The 21170-nt window shown below is 35.7% G+C and overlaps 1 protein-coding gene across 5 annotated transcripts in view; it reads left to right on the top strand.

Annotated features, from left to right (window-relative positions):
- Positions 1 to 21170, top strand: part of Nep3 (M13 family metallopeptidase neprilysin 3) — a 159815-nt gene that overhangs the window by 135264 nt on the left and 3381 nt on the right. For all 5 annotated transcript variants that reach the window (XM_083136035.1, XM_083136037.1, XM_083136038.1 and 2 more), the window contains 7 exons: positions 957 to 1127; positions 4004 to 4152; positions 4852 to 5074; positions 7035 to 7158; positions 10852 to 11008; positions 11710 to 11888; positions 17508 to 17654. In XM_083136035.1, coding sequence (XP_082992161.1) covers positions 957 to 1127; positions 4004 to 4152; positions 4852 to 5074; positions 7035 to 7158; positions 10852 to 11008; positions 11710 to 11888; positions 17508 to 17654 — 1150 coding nt within the window. The remainder of the gene's footprint in view (positions 1 to 956; positions 1128 to 4003; positions 4153 to 4851; positions 5075 to 7034; positions 7159 to 10851; positions 11009 to 11709; positions 11889 to 17507; positions 17655 to 21170) is intronic.

Genomic DNA, 21170 nt, shown 5'->3' with positions numbered 1-21170 from the left:
GATGCTGAATTTATTATTGATATCATTAGAGCTCGGATGTGTATGTAATTACATATTTTATTCCTTTCTAGATACATGCCTTGAACAGGAAAATGTAAACGAATTATATAACTGACATTATTTTGTATAAGTTTTATGTTACATATTTTTACACATTTGCCAGGACATTACATATTTTATATATTTGCTAATTTATTTTACATAAAACAACATATTTCAGTATTTTTTTCCTGTCTTGGTCCTATTTCCCATATATATGAAATATGATGTAGAAAATTTGTAGCTCATGTAATGTCATATTTTTTAATCAATGAGGTCAGCTTACGGTCACCTAAAATTGACTGCCAAGTTGAAAGACAGACTGAAAAAAGAAAAAAGAAAAAGGAACTGTTATTTATGCTGGAGTTTCTCCCCCACCCCCTTCTGGTTACATATTTTCGTTTTGCTTTTAGGTTTAAGCAAAGCACCTAGAAACTTAGCATTGCTGGACAAGAAAGCTACTTTCCTGTACGTAGCGAGTTATACAATATGTTCGCTTGTACTATAAGTACAAAAGTAGCTATGTAGCTAGTGGTTCACTCTGTAACAAAACAGTTCTTAAATATGTACATGTTGCTGTGCTTTTTTGAGTTTATAAATTTGATACATATTTTAATTTGAACAACTGATGTCCTTAAAATTATGTTGAATATGTTCAAATAAAATAAATATCTAAGAGAATTCTTGAAATTGCTTGGATACTCGATTATTATTAATATTACATATTCTTTGATACTACATATTTAGCTACATATCCTTTTGATAATACATATTTAGGTATATATTTTATCAATTATTGTTACATATTTATGTACATATTTTGTACTTTGATATTACATAAAAATCCGGGGTCTGGATATCATGCACTACCGTGTCATTTTGACCCTGATTCTAATAGATATTTCTCTACTTTTCAGATAGGTGTTCTCTTGGGGGGTGAGGATAATAGTACTCGTGATCAAATGAGTGCAGTGATAGACTTTGAAACTAGGCTTGCTGAAATTACAACTCCGCAAGATGAGAGAAGGGATGAGGAAAAGCTCTATAACTTAATGACCCTGAAAGATATTGATGATCTGGCACCATTTGTAAGTTAATGTAAAGGTTAAATATATGTATGTATGTAGTGTGCAGTGGCGGTGATTAGTGGGTCGAGGGTGCAGTTGCACCCCACTTTTTGCCACTTTTACCCCTGCACTATGCTAAAATTTATCTACAAAGGGAAATATACTGTCTTTGCCCCCCCCCCCCCAGTTTTGGCACTTTGCCCCCGGTTTTGGAACCCAATTGCTGCCACTGATAGTGTGTTTGTTAGTGATCGTGTGATGAAATAATATATATATATATATATATATGTGTGTGTGTGTTTGTGTGTAAGTAAAAAATATGACCCTGTCAAAAACCTTGGATACTTTTTCCTGGACACTCTCCTGACCCACATTCACTCTTTTCCTCTTCATTTTCTCTTTTTCTCCCCTCAATATTTATTTCTAACTTGCTTTATCTCCTTGTTCTTTCTTCTTTCCTTGATTTGATTTGATTTGATTTAGTTTATTTTACTTCGCGTTTTGTGCCTCTTGGCTAATTTGCGAAGATGGGGATGAGTGATGAAATGATGAAATTGATGAATGGACATTCACAAACAACCAAGCCCGACCGGGATTCGAACCCGGGACCCTTGGCTTCGCAGCGCGATGTGCTAACCACTCGGCCACAGGGTTGGGCTTTCTTCTTTCCTTCTAGCACCTCTTCTCTATCTAGAAAATGTGAAGAACACATGTAACACTTTAGTTGTCAACAATGTTACAATTAATGTACACACATCTAGGCATTGGGAGGGGGTGATCGCCTCCATTCTCCCCTCCAGTGGATCTGCCTGTCATGACCCATTGGAACACAAGGGGAGCCATAGAAGGAAGGGGGGGGGGGGGGCTGGTGGCTACTCATGCAGAGTGGTGAATGGGAAATTGTTTCCTTCCATTTTATTAACCACATATGGAAACACCAAAAAGCAGAAATCACCTTGTAATCAAGGGGTCCTGGTGTAGGCACAGTGCACAGTGGTTCGGATAACACTTTAAAATATAGGTCCAGTCCCGATTATCCTATAAAGTGAACTTAAAACAACGATTCAGTCATCAACATCTTCCTAGGCTTTCCTGTAAGGAATTAATTGACTTCTCACAGTACTATTACTATATATGTGCGAGTGTGTGCAGTGGTATCGTCGTCGCCTTGTAATCAAGGGGTCCCTGATTCGATACCTGGTGGAGGCACATAGTGGTTTGGATCCAACTTTAAACTGTAGATCAAGTCTCAATTAGCCTTACTGTGCATAAAATAGATTTAAAACACCAACTCAATCAATCAATTATAAAAGTCTAGATACTCCCTTAATCCCCCCCCCCATTTTCAAGAAGATTTGTGGGGTTCCCTATACCAGTAGTGATTTGCATAAACTTGAAATGTGTGATAATTATTTCTCCACACATGCAGGGCAGAATTAAATAATTTTTACTTATTTCCATGACAGCTGCTGGACTTTTCAAGCTATATTCTTGTTACTTGCATCAGTTTGTGTTTATGAAAGCAGCATTCAAGAGTGTCATGGGGTGGGGAATATATATACTCCTTTCCCTCTTTGTCCCAGCATTCTTTCAAAATAGGAATTTGAATTGCAGAAATATATCGCAAAATATACAAAATGTGTATAGCAGTTAAAAGCTTTCAGGTGACCTTAGCCCTTGATTTTTAACACAAATAAAATAACCCTCTTGTTCAGGTCTCCACAACAACTCGCAGGATACATAATTTCTTTGAGTGAAAATTTCTAGTAAAGTATTAATGAGTTATATCCTTCTCTCAAGCAATTACTCAATATCAACAACAACAAAAATCACCTGCTAATTTTATTTTTAACAATAATTTTATACAGTGTATTTCTAACAAATTATAAACATACTATATATGTGTGTGTGTGTGTGTGTGTGTGTGTTCTTGTTTCACACTTTAACTAGTCATCAACCTTTTTCTTTCTTCTTTTTTTAAAAAAATTTAAATAGGGCTGAGTCAATACCGATTTGAACCAATATCCATTCTTACCGATTCTCACCAATATCGATACTGACGCTTGAAAATTATAACAATTAATAGTTGTTCAAAATATTGATTAATATTAGTGGGTGACTATTCCAGTCCAATTATAAACATCAATTTACCAGAGTTTTGATTTAAAATATTCAAAAAGTATATCAGAATACAAAAATACCTGTTGTGTAATTACAAAATACAGTTTTCCACACAATGTTGGAACAAAAACAATGGAAAGTTCTAATTTTGCATAATTCCAGACTAATTAGACTGCAAGAAGTTTGGTTTTAATTTTACTGTCTATTATTTTTTTAGGTGGAGGATATAATTTATTTTGGTTTAGTTTTTTCATAATAACTTATGATTTATTTTTACTGCCTTTCCTTTATCTTTGTCTTGATTAAGTTCTTGCTTTGGCTGAGACAAACCAGACTTCCTTTGATTTTGTGGATAGAAAAAACAAAAACCCCAAATAAAAATTAAATAATACAGTATAAAAAATGTTGTGTTCCATTTTATTTTGAAATTAAGAGAAGGTGAAATTTGAAGAAATAGCCATTATATTGTTTGTAGTACTGAGTATGTAAGAAATTATCATGTTTGCATGTGAAAGCGGCCCCGGTGCCCACCCAGCGTCGAATAACATGGGTACCTGGGGGAAACCCTGGGGGGTAAAGGCGGTCAGGGGCGTGATGCTGATCACATCACCCCCACTCACGACCGGATCAAGAAAGTGTGGAGCGTTACCGCCACACCCCCTATACGCCTTCATGGCGTGGTGCTATGCACAGGGGAACACTTTACCTTTACCTTTGCATGTTGAACAATAGTATATTGAGAGACTCTATCTAATTATATATACTTTTTCTTGTAGATGTCATGGACCAAATATTTTGCAGATGCTTTCAAGCTAGTAAAGAGGGATATGAATAAGAAAGAAAAAGTGGTAGTTTATGGCACTGACTATCTCAAGAAACTAACTGTTATAGTCAATGAATACAATAACAACACAGAAGGAAAAATGTAAGTAATGATATCTTTCATGACAAATTGCATAAGAAAAATATGGATAGCAGCTTGAAGCATTATAGTTGAACTGTTACTGTGCCATAAATAGAGAAAATTACACTAGATGGTAAAAATATAAAGTTTCTCATGCTTATTGCACTGTGCAACAAGTCACATAGGAAGATGTGGAAGTTGGGCTATTCATGATCTCGGCCATTTTTTGGAGGTGATGTAATCAAGAATCGAACTTGGGTTTCCCATGTGGCAGTCAGACTCTCTATTGGCTGGATCATAGTGGCTTATAAATTAACTAGAAAATTATGCATAAATGGACAAATATATGGCTTATATAGTAAAAATACATGTAATGAGAAGTGTCAAGGAAGGAAAGATCTAGTGTGATACCCTGAATGCAAAAGACCGAAAAATAATATCTTTGTTATAAACAAGTATTTTCCATATAATATTCCACATACTGAATGTAAATTTTGACTTTTTAATACTAATTTAAGATTAATTAAATTTTTATTAGTAAGGTATGTACTTCTTCTCAAAAGTACAATTTTGCACAGAAACTTCAAAGAGTACTTGTAGGTTTTTTGTGTGTGTAAATAATTTGTAAGCAATTACCAATGCTGAAATTTAATTCTTCTTTGTTAACCTTTATGGGTAAATTTATCTCTTAATGTCTACTATGATTATTTTATCTTTTAGAGTCCTGAATAACTACTTGGTGTGGCAGACAGTGAGAAGCTTAACATCGTGCTTATCTAAGTCTTTCCGAGATGCATATAAGATACTCAGAAAAGCTCTGATTGGTTCTGAAGGAGGCGAGGAACCATGGCGTTATTGTGTTCAAGACACAAACAATGTAATTGGTTTTGCAGTAGGAGCCATGTTTGTTCGAGATGTGTTTCAAGGAGACTCAAAACCCATGGTATGCATTCAATATTTTGCTACTGTTGTTTAGTCAGGAAGTAGTATTTGCTGAACCTCACCCACTGATTAAATACATTATTATAATCACATGCTTTATTTACTTTCATAACTAATTATATATTATGCCAGGAGTCTCGGGTTCAAATCCTGGCCTGGATGTTTGTGAGTGTCCATCAATTTCATCATATCATCACTCATCCCAATCTTTGCAAATTAGCCAAAAGTGGCACAAAAGGCGAAGTAAAATAAAGCAATTCAATCAATAACTAATTGTATCATTGATACAGCTTCCTGACAATATGACCTATAGTTCAAAGTAACATGAAGTGTAACCAAATGGTATTGTTGTGTCACCTAATTATTTAACCATTGAATTGTGAAATTAATGATTGAAAGAAATTAGAAACTATTCAAGCATGTATTTTGTCTCCAGTAATATATTTTTTAAATTGTCTGGTCTAGAGCTTTCTATTTATTAATCAAATACACTGGAGCATAAAAATTAAGGATAATTCCTGATATGAGATTAATTCTGGTGGTAAATCTTATTAGAGAGGGCAGTGGTTTTTCCCTCACTTTCCAATAAGTTAGTCCTGCAAAGCAGAAAGAACCCGGGGCTGAAGGCCAGACACTAGTCAAACCCATTGCATGTTTTATTGTTTGTTGATGTGATAGCACTTGCTCACTTTAGAATATGTCTCAACGTTACCATGTGATGATTTTATGTTGGGTAGTATCATTGGGTGACTCAAGGCTGAACACATATAGATGGCAGTGTGTGAGGACTCATTGTTCCACAGAGTCTTGTTGGAAAAGATACCAACAAGATATAAATGTCAGCTGATACTTTAGTAGTGAATGCCCAATGGCACAATAACAATGATATTTGGTTCTCAAACGGCCATGGCAGGGTACAGCAGGCACAGGCAATGATTTATTTACTTACCCCAAAACCCTCTATAGGCCCAATTTATGGCCATTTTGACACATAATTTGCCTTTACACTCCCTAAAACCAGCCTTGCCACTCCACCCCCGACAGAAAATTCTGGATAAACTCCTGGTCACAGGAACAACTGCTTATGGGCAAACATCTGCAAACAATTACATGAGTGAGAGTTGCATGCCTGTAGTAGTATGTATTCCACCTATTGCTACCCATTGCTTCCCTGGTGCATGGAACATGGTGTTAGGACACAAGAAGATTTGGGCTGTGTTCATTTTAGACGAGCCCAAGTTCAGTCTATTTGTGACTTATTTGCATCTTGGTAGCTGGCACAACCCATACAGCACACAAATATCCAGGAGACATCTAATGGATACTTTCTGGATATTCATGTCAAAGTTCTAGATATCCATAGGATATCCAGGAATGTCCACCCAACATCCATTGGATTTCCCCTGGATATCCATATGTCCGTCCAGAAGACATCCACAGGACATCCAAGAAGGATATGATTTAGACGTTCTCTGGACATTTTTTGGGTATGTTGTGGGCATTTAGTGGAACATTTTGGGGTATGTTTTGGAGATTATGTGGATCATATTTAATCATGTTCTGGACATTTCATGGATCATATTTGGACATGTTTCTATAGATCGCTTTTGAATATTTTCCGGTCATCAGTGTGACTTGGTTCACATGATCAGCTGTAATCTGGATGTTTATCTGGACGGAATGAAATCTCCGCACACGCTCGGCCATATTGTCTCACGAACTGACTGAGAGTCACTCTCTCTCTCTCTTTGTTCGAGAGTAAGCATAAAAAGAGAACTGAAAGCCCCTGACCTCTATTGTTAACAATGTCACACATTTGAATCATGATCTGAGACATTCATTAAGGTAAAAGACTCCTAGGCTGGTTATGGCAGTATAATAGTGACAATTAAAAATTATGTTTTCTCATTTTAAATTATAATCATTCATCCAGGTCACTTAATATTGTGCATTTTTCTTAGGCAGAAAGTATGATTAATGAAATCAGAGACTCTTTCAAGGACAACATGAAGAATCTTGATTGGATGGACAATGACACCATTCAGGCAGCTTATAGCAAAGCTGATGGCATATCTGACATGATTGGTAAGTGATGCTTTCCAATAATAAGTATTATTTTATTTTAGTACTTGGCAGCTAATGTTATATAATCTTAAATTTAAATTTTCTGCTGGATATAGGTGGCATTGCTCCTCCTTCCACTGTTGGCAGGTCTTCTAGTGCTACATGTTCAGGATCCACCAAATGGAAGGAGATGAAGCACAAGATGGAAAGACATCTCATCACCCAATGCCACCAAATTTGCCAACGGGAGAACAAAGAACCATACACCTGATAAAGCCACAAGAAAAATGCTGAAACTAGCTAATGACAATTACAAAAAGCTTTGGCACAATGAGTGGTTTAATTTGTATAGATAATTCACGATATGTGCGACTTACTCACTTTATATATATTAATTTGTATTTTCAATAAATTAAAAATACAAAACTTTGTTACTTACGTGAAATGAGTATCTATTTTGTGCAACGACATTTCGGAAACAACTGTTCCCTTCTTCAGGTGTTTTTTTCTGCGCAAAATTATATAACGGTGCCTCGTCAGCTCGTGTCATTTGTCAGGAAAAAGGAAACGGTACAAATTTGGTAAAGGTAACACGTGAGGCACAAATAACACGCGATTTTAATCTTGACATGATGTAACAAGGAGGGGAAATGGAAATGCAAGGTCAGGGAGGGGAGAGACGACATGCCCGCAACCTCATACATACGACAAGGAAGAAACTGGCAGGCCGCATGGGAACAGTGTAACAAGAGGGCGTCCCTTCTTTTTTAAGGTTTTAGTTGTACATAGGACTTTTAGAGCGAAGGTTTTGTAGTGATAGTTTTAACAAATGATAGAGAGCATGGGGGTAACAATGGTTCTAGAAGTGTTTTCCAAATTTTACCTTTACTAAATTTGTACTGTTTCCTTTTTCCTGACGAATTACATGAGTTGACGAGGCTATAGTATATTTCGGATAGCCGAGGAAATAACCTGAAGAAGGAAACAATTGTTTACGAAACGTCGTTGCACAAAATAGATACTCATTTCACGTAAGTAACAAAGTTTTGTATTTTTAATTTTTTGAAAATACGAATTAATATAATTTGTATAGATTATCTTCTTCCATGCAACCACTAAATCAATTTCTTTAGGAATGAAAGAAGTTACTTTTGGTTCTTTTCATGGTTTGATGACTTATCCTGGTTTGATAACCACAAATAAATTTAATTAAGTAATGTTAATAATACATTAAATGTGGTAAGTAATAAATCATAACATTTCTCCATAATTTGTTTCCATATAATTGCATTTTTAGGTGTCAACTGAAAAACTTAAATGCAAATTAATCTCTACTTTTTCTATGATATGGTAAAACTATCAATTTGTTCCAATTATTATTATACCATGCAGGATAATTTGTTATTAGTAGTACTCATACAAATTTATTTTACTTTATTGGAACTTTTAATACATCCAAATACGGCATTTAAATAATGCTTCATTTGGGTAGTACTTATAAAGAAATAAATAAGTCCAAAATGTATATTTACATGTGCAATTTATATCAATAGCTTGTCAGCTTTTAGCATGACAAAAATTCTATGTGTTGTAAGAAGAAAATATTTATTCACCTATTGGAATTAGGGGCTAAAACAGTTTTCAAGCTTTCACTCCAAGTAATGAGTGGGTCATTAAAGATCTCTCTCAAACTTAGCATCATCCAATTTACACAAACAATGTAATGAGCATGAAACAGTCATTTTTCAAATGGTAGGTAGTTCACAATATGGAAACATTGTTGAACTTGTTCAAATACTAGAGGGCTGACAAATGACTTAGTTATGAGTAGCTTATATTTTCATTTATGAAATATTATATTTATACAATGTGCTGTTACCAAAATGAGCAGGAACAAAGTCTGCTATAATTATTTATTTTATATTCTATACTTTACAGCACTCTTGAATGTGCTAATAACAAGAGAAAGCAGTTTCTAAAAAAAACTCTTTTTTTGACTCCCTTTTCCATGGCTGGTCATGTGTTGGGTGCACAATAGAGCAACTTTGGGCTAATGTAAAAAATGGGTGTCATTGACAACATCTCCCAATAAAATTCATTATTGGCATTATGTAGGATATATGAAATAAATACGTTAAATAGTATTCATTAAATTAACTACTTACGTGAATGAGTATGGAGTCTTATTAGAAAAATTTTTCGGAGGTCAGACTGCCTCCTTCATTAGGTTCGTGGATGTTTCTAGGCACAGAGTATAGTGCCGCGTAAAAGAAGTGTTGAATGAGGATTTGGTTAAGGGTTAAGGTTAAAAAAACTTGCAAAAACTCTGCCATATTCAAACTTAAAAAATCATCATGTTAAAAACTTCGTAAAAATACTCCACACTTATATTAAAATAACTAAAAAAGGATCCCAAGTGGCCGTTAAGAGCCCAGGCTAGTTGTGAGGCCTACTCTGGTGAGCAGTCTCCACCTCAACTGGAAGGAAAAAGCTACCTCTCCTCCTATAAACCGTCCCTCCTTTATCTCTTACGTCGCCAATCAAAAGTGAATTCTTGTTCTTCTTCTGCTGCTTTGATGACCTCAGAAGTAACTTGGAAACCTATTTTAGCATCAGTTTTCACTGCCTTATCCCATTTTTTAAGAAATGAATAAGGTAGTTAACCGAATCCTCATTCAACACTTATTTACGCTCTGTGCCTAGAAACATCCACGAACCTGATGAAGGAGGCAGTCTGACCTCCGAAACGTTGTCCTAATAAAGACTCCATACTCACTCACGTAAGTAGTTAAATTAATCAATACTATTTAACATATTTATTTCCTTTAATAGTGAGTAACATGGACAGACCTACAATATGTTATGTAGGATATATGTTGAGAAAAGTGCCATTTCCTAACCATGCTGACAATCTTCTAATCTTGGGCCAATGATGCATCCTATATGGGAGCATTTTTCACAAAAATCATGATACATTTTGTCACATCTCTATTTACCACTAACTTTCACCACGTCGCAGGCCTTTATCAGGATACTGGACAGTTATAAATGCTAAAAAAAAATAAGGAGCTTGGAAAGGTAGAAGTCGGAGAAAGTTAAAAACAATAGGAAAAGATGCCTTTGTCAATGAGTGGATCTAAAGTGATCATATTTGTGTGAAAATATTCACATATTGTGCGAGTTACATTCTTACAAACATGGAACACATCCAAACTTTGAATTTTCTTAGAAATATCTTACCTACTGGGGGAAAAAAAATACTAACTGGAGTGAAAGCTTGGAGGCACTTTTAACCACTAAATCCAATATGCAAATTCCATGAGAAATAGTATCTATGTATATACTGTTTCACACACTCTTCAGACAGGAAACTGTTGAATTACTTTGCAACAAAGATGCAATTTCAGAGGCATTCTACTCTTTTATAAGCAGTACACATCAGAATGAGAATTAGAAATACTTTGTTCATAAACAGAGTTCTAGCTGTTTTATTACTATATATTACTACACAAGAATGGAGGCAAAATAATAGCTGTACCCTAATTTAAACCATGAAAAATTAAACTAAATTGAAATTGACTTAAAATATTCCCCACAAAAAATATACATTAGTTTCTAATATTGTTCTAGGTTTTTTTTCTTTCTGAAAGCATTATTGTAGCTTCAATGCTTTTTTGTGGATGAAATATTATTTTGTTTATATTCTTGAACTAGGATTTCCTGACTACATTCTAAATCCAGATCAACTTGATGATGAATACAAAGACTTAGAGGTGAAGGTGGAAGAATACTTTCAAAACAACATCCGTGTAAACCAGTATAACTTGAAGAAAATTCTAGAGAAGCTGGACAAGCCAGTGAATAAAACCAGGTATATTTTTTTTTAGCTTAAGATGATTGTGTGATAATGGAAAGTATACAATTAAAATACCAGTAATATGTATAAAATGATGTTTTTAGTATTAAAAATAATTCAGCAGCTCTTCTTGTATAATCCACTTGTATATCCTTACAATGACACCCATGGATTATATTAAAACAGATTATTTTTGAACAATGCTTGTGCCTTACACTAGCAATACATAAAGGATGAATAATGAAAAATTAATACAATTCTTGTTGTAAATCATTGATAAACTAAAATTTGATATTTTATGAAATTTTAATGTTAATATTCTAATCAACAACTATTTTGCTAGTTGCAACTTTGATCACAACAGTTTAGTGATATTTCTAATTTGCAAATAGTTTAAAGTTAATAAAGTAGGAGCAATATTTATGTGCAATTTTACTGAAAGTATAAATAACACCGAGGAAAGAAACATCTAAATGCAGCACTACAGCATTTCATTTAATGCTAAAAATATTTTAAAATCTAATCATGGAACTAAGATACAAAATTATAACAAATTGTTGATTCACCTAAAGTGTGACCAATGTCTTGTACCAACCTGATTAGTAATAAAATTAATAATTATTGAATATCAATTACAGTGTTTTACTGTAGTTGATCTAGAAAATAATAAATGCCCCCAAGAAGATGAGTACATTATTTTCCAATTTATTTTTCAGATGGAGCATGACACCACCAATAGTGAATGCTTACTACACCCCAACAAAAAATCAAATTGTATTTCCTGCAGGAATTTTACAGGCACCGTTTTTTGATATCCACAATCCTAAGTCTGTGAACTATGGAGCAATGGGCGTTGTTATGGGACATGAACTCACACATGCCTTTGATGACCAAGGTATGCAGCTACTTATTATTTTATTAGTGGAAATGTGAATCTCCATGTCATACCTTTAACAAGTCATGGAACTAAGAAATAACTGTTGATTTACCTAAAGTATGACTAATCTTGTAGCAACATAATTTATAATAAAATAATAATTATTCATGTGGTAATAAATTGAACAGGACACCAGCAAACCAAATCATCCATAGATAGATAGATAGATGTAGATATATATAGATAGATGTCAGTGGCGTCTCCTGACCCTGAACTTCAGGTGTTGGCAAAGAAGGAATGTTAACCCCTCCCCCTCTCATTTCTGTGAACCAATATTACAAATTTTCTCTGTACCTTTTTGGTGTAATTTTATAAATATTTAGAAAAACATTAAATTACATAAATTATTTTAAATGAAGTAAATACTTCATTTAAAGTATTAATATATTTGAAGGGTAAGGAGAAAATTAATATACTATGTTCAATACTTCGCCATACAATCAATTTTTAAAGCACGAGTTTGCAACCAGAGGGGTTGGTGGAACTCCTACCTATCAGCCCTAAAAAAACACCGTGGACATAAGAATGACCCGTTCATTGAAAAATCGCTAAAATGCACATTTCCGGTTTTTCCCCTTACCCTTCATTTATCCTTCCAAAAAGTAAATTTTGAAAAATCAACTGCTCATTACTTATAGTTACTTGAATTCCAGTCTATTCTTCTTTCTTTAGAGAGAAATGCGCTGATCACCGCCTCATAAAATTTGGATTTATCCCCTTCTCGCAGCTTAGAAAGTAATTCCTTCTCAATGGAGATAAGACTTAAATTCGTCATCTGGTTCTGAGTTTAAGTAGAGCGGCAGAATGTGTGGATCCTCTTCTGTGACGAGACCGATCTCTCGACAGATGACGTCGTGGAAGGAATTGTTGCGATCAACACTGCTAATTTATATATTTCCGTAAACCCACCCACTAGATTCATGTCCAGTAGATAATTTACAATCTCAATTGGTGTTTCCTCTGATCCTTCAGTGGAAGCATACCAAACATAAAGTTCATTCTTCTGCAGATTGGTTAAATTAAACACACTGCCATAAATTTCCTGCAATTTATGTACGAGATGGTGAGGAAAGTTTTCTCTTTTATTCAAGTAGCCCCGTTTTGTGGGATTTAGTAAATCAAAATATTGCAATTTTTCAAATGATGTGAATCTAATTGTTATCTGGTTGCTGATATTATCAATGATTTCAAAGTAAAGCCTCCGGCAGTGGTCTTTCTGTGATTTGTTGTTCCGTCGCCTCCTTTTCATTTCAACAGCCTCTTCCTCTTCTACTGCACCAGTTATAGAATTCCATAGTGTTTCGAAATTCTCACTTTCCTTTTTCAGCTGTTGTTGAAATTCAGTTATTTTATTACTGCAGTACAAAATATCAATATTTTTAGACTGCAATATACTGAATAATACGTCTGAAAAGGCAAGCAAGTTGGATAAAGCCTCTTTTAAAAATATATTTTCGAAATCCTTCAGGAAGCTAGAAAATCCTCTTGGAGTCATTGCAGTCAAATGATCGAAGTCTCCACTTTCACTAACATGCTCAAAAAACATAAGCAGTGCTTCTCTGTTGTCATTGACTGTCCACACTAGCCTAGAGGTAAAATTTCATCGGGTAGGAGCTAATGATGGAAGCTTTCTGGACATGAAAGCAGAAAGTTCGTGTAACCTTTTTGGAGAATGAGGTTTAAGTGATTTAAGACCACAAAATAACACCTTAAGCTCTTTGTTACATTCTAACGATTGTTGCAGCACCAAGTTCATGACATGAACATAACAATGCATAAAAAAGCTTTCGGATAATTTTCCAAAACTTTACTTTGAAGGCCATTCAAATGACCACTCATTACAGAATAGCCATCGTATGTCTGGGCAATTAATTTATCCCCACACTTATATTTATCCATTATTTCAGTCACGTGACTAAAAAGAGCTCCTGCAGTTTCATCAGCGCTCATGTCATGAAATCCAAGAAATCTTTCAATGACTTTTTTCTGTGAGGCCGAAAAAAACGTAACACTGTTGACACCTGAGATGTTTTGCTAATGTCTGATGTTTCATCGACCATTATAGCCACAAAGTCTGTGTTTTGAATTTAATTGTAGATTTCATCTCTCAGAACATCCGAAACTGAATTTATTAAATCATTTTGAATGCCTGCCGAAGTACCGCGAAAAACTGTAGAATTTAATAAATGTTCTTTTAATGAGGGATCGAACTCGGAACTTGCAATAAGGAATTCCATGTAATTGCCCTTATTTAGAGAGGCTGCATTTTCCTCATGGCCTCGGAATGGCAGTTCTTGCTTTGCTAAATAGCAGACGGCGTTAATCAACCACTTTAATATTTCCCTGTTCTCTTTTACTTTTTCATTGTGTAGCTCTATTTCAGCTTTTCGTTGAGTATCCAAAAGAACGTCAATTCTAGTAGGGGTGGCAACAAAACTACTAAATTTAAAGAAACTATAAAGATGCAATTCACACTTGCTGTGTTTTCTCACTGCAGTATTGAGATGTTTCAAATCCGCATACCCTTGATAATTCCCAACGCCTTTTTTAGTCTAGAATAATAATCATGTCTCACACCCGCAAATCCAGTCTCAAATTTCATAGAGTTCTTTTCGAAAATGTCTCTCAAAATCTTTTCCAGCACCACTTTTTCCTTTAACACATGTTGACATCGTGAGATTCGGACATGGTCGACCATTGTCAATCACTTGTTTCTTCTCTGAATACGAAAGCCAAGAAAATGAATTATTTAAATATTTTTGCACAACACTTTCACTATTCTCCATCTTAAAATAATCACATCACTTCACACCACACGTTTAAAAAATAATGCACAACAACCACGAGCAAAACAACGCGGAACGCAGGATGAATGAAAGCCAAAGCGTTGGAAACAAATACAACGCCTTGAGAAGCTAACCATGCTGGTGGGTGGCAGGGTGCGCATGCGCGGTCATCCTATGTTTTGGCAGTGGTAAGATGTTGTATTTCCTCTCCAACGCCCTGGCAGTGTGGGACCGATCTGCCTGCCTGACAACCACTGCGTGCTGCGCCGCGTTCGAAAACTACCGGGCGCTCGAGACTGACAATTGAAGAAAAATGCTCAAAATCATAATTTATAAAAGTACAGATACTGTGGGGCGTTACCCCCACACCCCCTATACGCCTTCATGGCGTGGTGCTATGCACAGGGGAACACTTTACCTTTTTTTTTTTTTTACAGATACTTTCTTCTTTATTTCATTTTCCTTTGGACGTTGACACACGACTTACACACCCAGAGAAATCGCCACTGATAGATGTATATAGATAGATAGATAGAGTAAATGGAAAGAAAATAGAAAACACTAACCAGACATGCCTAAACTACCAGCTAACGGTAGACCAGGGGAATGAGAACAAGTCTCTGCACAAGTAGTGACACCAATGAACAGCGACGAGAGTTTCCCCAATTTCCTCCTTCTCTATGCAGCATTGCAAACTTTTGAAAAGGATAATACTGAACGCACATGCCAAACAGACCTTATTTTTGTCTCCAGGTCCATATGATTGGTTTAAGAATTACTTAGGAAATATTAGCAATAAAACTGCAAGAGCAAATTTTGACAAGCTGTGCATTTAGTGTACAGACTGTCTGGACCATATGTTCATACATGTATGATCAGGACCGTATGGTTGGCAACACTGCACATTCACCACTCGATTTTCCTCCTCCTCCTCTGCCGATATGTGCGACCCTGCTCTACAGTTAGCTGGGACAAGGTATAGAAACCACAATGTCCAACACTTTCAGCATGCTTGTCAAAGTTGGAAACAGGTTGGAAGAACCAGTGATTTATCCAGACACCACTAATATTCTCATTAAGCACAAAATGTTGGTCATTTTGCCTCTAAATATGAATCCACTGTATGAAGAAGAATTTGTACGAAATTGTTATAATGATGTGAAAATTTAACAAATAAAGAAACACTGAAGTTGTTTTATGATAAGAATAACAGCAGTGGAAAATATTTTTTTAAAAAAAGAGTGTACCCGTCAAATTGATGGCCAATCCTAATTGGTAGCTAGGAAATCACCGTCCTCCTTGTGTTAAGTCAGTACTTTCTTTATATCAATAAAAATTCATATCAATATATCTCCAATAAATTGAATTTTCTGTTTTGTTTCTGGGGGAATCATAACAATTTTTCTCCAGAGATTTTTGCCAGTGTATGGGACTATTGGCTACCTACCATCGTCAGAAAATTGGTTAACTATGAATGAGTTGTATAACCCGGTCATGGAAACCTATAACAATGACTGGGAGTTTGTTGTACTGACCCCGTCACCCTGTAACTGTAACTGGCAAATCATGTGGGAGTGAGGCTGATAGTTGGTAGGGAGCCCTGGCCCTCAAGGGCTGTTGCACCACAGGTTATTATTATTACACTGATGATTACTACAAACTTTTTCATACAGAGAACAATGATAGCTGTCAGTGCTATGAACAGTGGAACCATTTAGCCTGTATTTTGATAAGCATTGAGAATAAGCCTGCAATACACTAGATTCCATTTATCTAGATGTAAGCATGGGTGTCCAGAAGGGGGGGGGGGGCATGGTCCCTCCCTGGAAACCGAAAGTCAACCAAAAATTACATATTTCACACATATAATTTACTTTCAGCCACAATAATGTGTGCTAATTATTGCACGAACATGATAAATTCAAATTTAAGCAATGTTTTTTGAGGGATGAACACTATTATTGGGGAAAATATGCCATGTTGCCCCCCCCTGGAAAGAAAATACCTTCCTTGCCCCTCCCTGGAAAAAATCCTGTGGACGTCCATGGATGTAAATATAGGATTTTTGGATTGATTTGTTGTTTTAAATCCACTTTATGCACAGTAAGGCTAATCAGGACTGTACCTACAGTTTAAAGTGGGATTCGAACCACTATGTGCCTCCACCGGGAATCAAACCTGGGACCTCTTGCTTACAAGGCGATGACGCTACCACTGTGCCATCGGGGAGGCCATGTAAATATATAGGTGACTATTTAATGCTCAATATGTGTTTGTGTGTATATATGTGTATATATGTGTGTGTGTGTGTGTGTACATACTGTCATTACAGTTGAAGCAAACATTGAATATAAAAACCAAATTTTTTGCCAATTTGTCTCAAGAAAATAACATTGAGCATGCATTTATTTTATATTATATCTTGTATCTCATACTATGTATCTTATATTATATTATACCTGTAGTTTTATAGATGTATTCTAATTGTACATGTACAATGTGACAATTCCAAACTTATGTAAAAGTTGAACGGATGCTAATAAATCAATCAATCAATCAATACACAAACTAAACCTTGACATTGAATATCATGTAGCAATAAAAAACAATAAGTTTTGTTTTCAAACATTACTATATGGTTTCAAACACAGGGTCATAATTGTTTAAACTTCACAGATACCACATGTTAAAGATGAATTTTCTATGTTTGAACTGAAGACAATGAAGAGATATCATCATGATTTTGAATAGACAAGATTGCTCTCACTGAAATAAACTTTTTTATTTTCAGGAAGGGAATATGACAAAAATGGAAATTTACATCAGTGGTGGAATAATCGAACAATTGAAAAGTTCAAAAACAGAACAGAATGTGTGGTAGAACAGTATTCCAACTTTGAAATTAATGGCAAGCATGTTAATGGGAAGCAAACTCTAGGTAAGAACAAGCACAAATAGTGTAATATGAACTATTATTTGAGCATGATATATCAGCATATATAAACAGATACTGTATTACTCGTGCCAATATCGGCAATCATTGGTTTGAATTCATCACTGGTGCTACTTGGTAATCAGTGTTTGGGATGAGAATAATAGTATAATCGTGAGATGATGATCAGAGTTCAGAAAGAATGTTGAAACATTTTTTTTTTTTACTTTACTTTACTATACTTAGTTTCCTTTACATATGAATAAGAATTGTACTTTAGCTTTTGTGTGTGTTCCTTTTCTTTCACTATCAGATAAAATAAGTTAATTGAATTTGCATCAACTTTTAGTGTTAACTATATTTTGTTACTGACTCACTTTAAGAGAGAAAAGAGAGGATTGTTAGCTTCTTTTTCAAAGAATATCGAAGCATGCAAGCTAAATCACATATCCTACTATGACATCTAAGCAAGCCTTTGCACTAATTAATTTACAAGTTAATTTTGAAGAGTTAACTTTGAATATATTGTCTTTAAACAAAATATTATACCTATAATATTAACTAACAGTTGAAGCAATACATATTTAAAGCACTAAAGCTTTTTCTTTATTTTATGTTTTCTAGGAAGGAATGGATTAAATATTTGCATACCACTGATGACGTCATGTAGTTTTGGTATTCTTCTTCATTCATTGGCATTAAATTTTAAGGTTCAGCCTTCTGTAGAAAGTCATTCCATGTGTTCTTGTTCACAATTGCCTCCCTGTTTCTTACATTTAGCTCCCTCACGTTTTCATACATACTCTCTATCCATCTCAATTTTGGTCTTCACATTCACCTCTTTCCTAATTGGCTCCCACTCATTATTCCCTTTGGTAGCCGTGTAGAAGATAGTGTCTATTCGACTGTATTTAAAAAGCCCATTTTTTTTACAAAATTTAAACCATATGGCAGGGCCGTAGCCAGAATTTTATTTCAGGAGGGGCTAATCTAAAGGTGAAAAAGGATGGGCTAGAAGCCCTGAAGATGAATTTCTCAGTATATTACAAATTATTATGCAAGATGTTTAATCCTGATAAGGAAGTAAAATTAATTAACACTATACACTATTTAAATTAGATATTCGTGGGATTTCGGTGAGGGCTTCAGCCCCCTTAGCCCTCCCCTGGCTATGTGTCTGCCATATAGAATGCAGAAGTCCCCTATGCACACACACATACAGCATGCTATGATGTCAAGAGTTCCAATGCATAAAAGTACATGTCACACCCGTGATCATCACCACTCCTTATAGCAGCCTGCTTTCTATAATTTTAAGAACAGAGAAAGGGATCACATATTACATTCCAATTCCATGCATTTCATCAAGAGATATTTGTAAAAGTTTAGCAATTTATGTGCAGGCATCCTCAATGGCATAGTGCACATTGTAATGAAGTGGTCGCAGGTTTGATACACGATGGAGACACTTTAAACTGTATGTCCAGTCCTGATAAGCCTGTCTGTGCATAAATATTATAATAATAATAATAATAAAATTGTCTTTATTAGAGCGGGCGTGTTTCGGCCTCGAGGGCCGCTCTTACAACAAACCCTTGTCTGGGTGATTAATACAAAGTAAAGTAAATGTAAAGTACAAATGGAATATATGAATATAACCTGTTCATGTGTGATGGATGAACATTGATTACAAAAATACAAATTGAATAAAAATAAGAAAGAAAGAAAAATTGATTATATGAATAAACTAATGTCTAATGTTCGTCGCTTTCATCTATACTACATATACATGTATGAAGTCAGCTGGAACAATGAAACGGCAATAGCAATCATCATAATAATAATAACAAATTAAAAAGAGAAAAGAAAATTATGAAATTTGGAATGCTAATACATAGTTATAAATTACATGAACAGAGTTGCCAATTATTACAATAGATATATATTTATAACAGAAAAGTTGCTCGTGATTATGTGCTTAACTGCCTTGCTAGTATTAGGTGCATCCAGAAAGTAAGTTTCCCAGTCACCCACAGGTGGAAGGCCATGCGTATTGAAACCGGTTTTCCACATGCATTAGAGGCACATGCCCTAGCTAGTCAATGTCCTAGAAGATGCCTCCCGAAAGTCCTCAGTAGCGTCGTGGCAGCGATTAAACATGGCGGCTCTTATTCCATCTCCCGCCACGTGCGAGGTTTGTTTGGTGATCAAGTTCTTGAACGCACAAAACATACAGCTGATCAAAATTCATCATCAGCTGTGCAAGGTGTATGTGCCAGTCGTCATGAGTAAGCAGATTTTGAGTCGTTGGTGCAGGACATTTACTGAAGGCCGGCAAAATGTGCATGACGACGAGCGCAGTGGGCGGCCATCGGCCATTATGGACAAGCTTGTGGAGCAGGTGCAGCAGCGCATATTGGAGGATCGTCACATTTTGAACACTGAACTCAGCAGCCATTTCCTGCAGATTCCTCGGTCGTTGTTGCACGACGTTGTTACCAAATGCCTCTTGTTCCGGAAATTGTGTGTCTGGTGGGTGCCGAAACAACTGATGCCCGAACACAAAGGAAAATGCATGGACATGGTGCTGACATTTCTGCAGCGTTACCATGATGATGACAATTTTCTCAACTGGATCATCACGGGGAATGAAACTTGGGTTGCAAGCAGCAGTCCATGCATTGGTGTCACAGTGGATCTCCATGCAGGACGAAGTTCAAACAGACTGTGTTGGTGCGAAAAGTGATGTGCACGGTGTTCTGGGACAGACAAGGCATTCTGCTCATCGAGTTTCTGCTCAGAGGTGAGACTGTGAATGCTAACAGTTACTGTGAAACACTGGGGACATTGCAACGAGCCATTCAGAATAAGTGACACGGTAAGCTCAGTGCCGGGGTGATCTTGCTGCACAACAATGCGAAGCCGCATATGGCTAGGTGCAGGTCAGGAGGTGTTCGATCATCCATTGTACAGCCTGGATCTTGCTCAGTGATTACCACCTGTTCTTGCACCTGAGAAAGTTCTTGTCCAGTCAACATTTTCACAGTGATGAAGAGGTTCAGATGGCTGTCACACAGTGGTTCAGCACCCAGGCGGTGGGTTTCTACGACGCAGGTATACAGAAGTTGGTCCCACGCTATGACAAGTGCCTGAATTCCGGCGTGAATTATGTTGCTGTATCTGTGGCAATAAATCATTGAATGAAATAACGTTTCCTTTTTGTGCACGACCCCAGGGAAACTTACTTTCTAGATGCGCCTAATAGATGATTTTTTAGTTTCTTTTTAAACTGCTTATGACACAGGAAGAGAGGCTGGAAGGGAATTCCATTCTTTCGTGGCAGATACGGTGTACAATCTTCCGTAGGTGGTTGTATTATGAACTGGGACTGACAATAAATAGTGGTTGAGGATGTGATTAGACAAAAGCTGAAGTAAAGCAATGCTAATTATCAAAAATCAAACACACACACACACCATATATATATATATATATATATATATATATATATATATATATATA

Source organism: Lepisma saccharinum, chromosome 14 (assembly GCF_977018435.1).
Source record: "Lepisma saccharinum chromosome 14, izLepSacc3.1, whole genome shotgun sequence".
Classification (NCBI taxonomy): domain Eukaryota; kingdom Metazoa; phylum Arthropoda; class Insecta; order Zygentoma; family Lepismatidae; genus Lepisma; species Lepisma saccharinum.
This window is presented reverse-complemented; position numbering and strand designations above follow the sequence as displayed.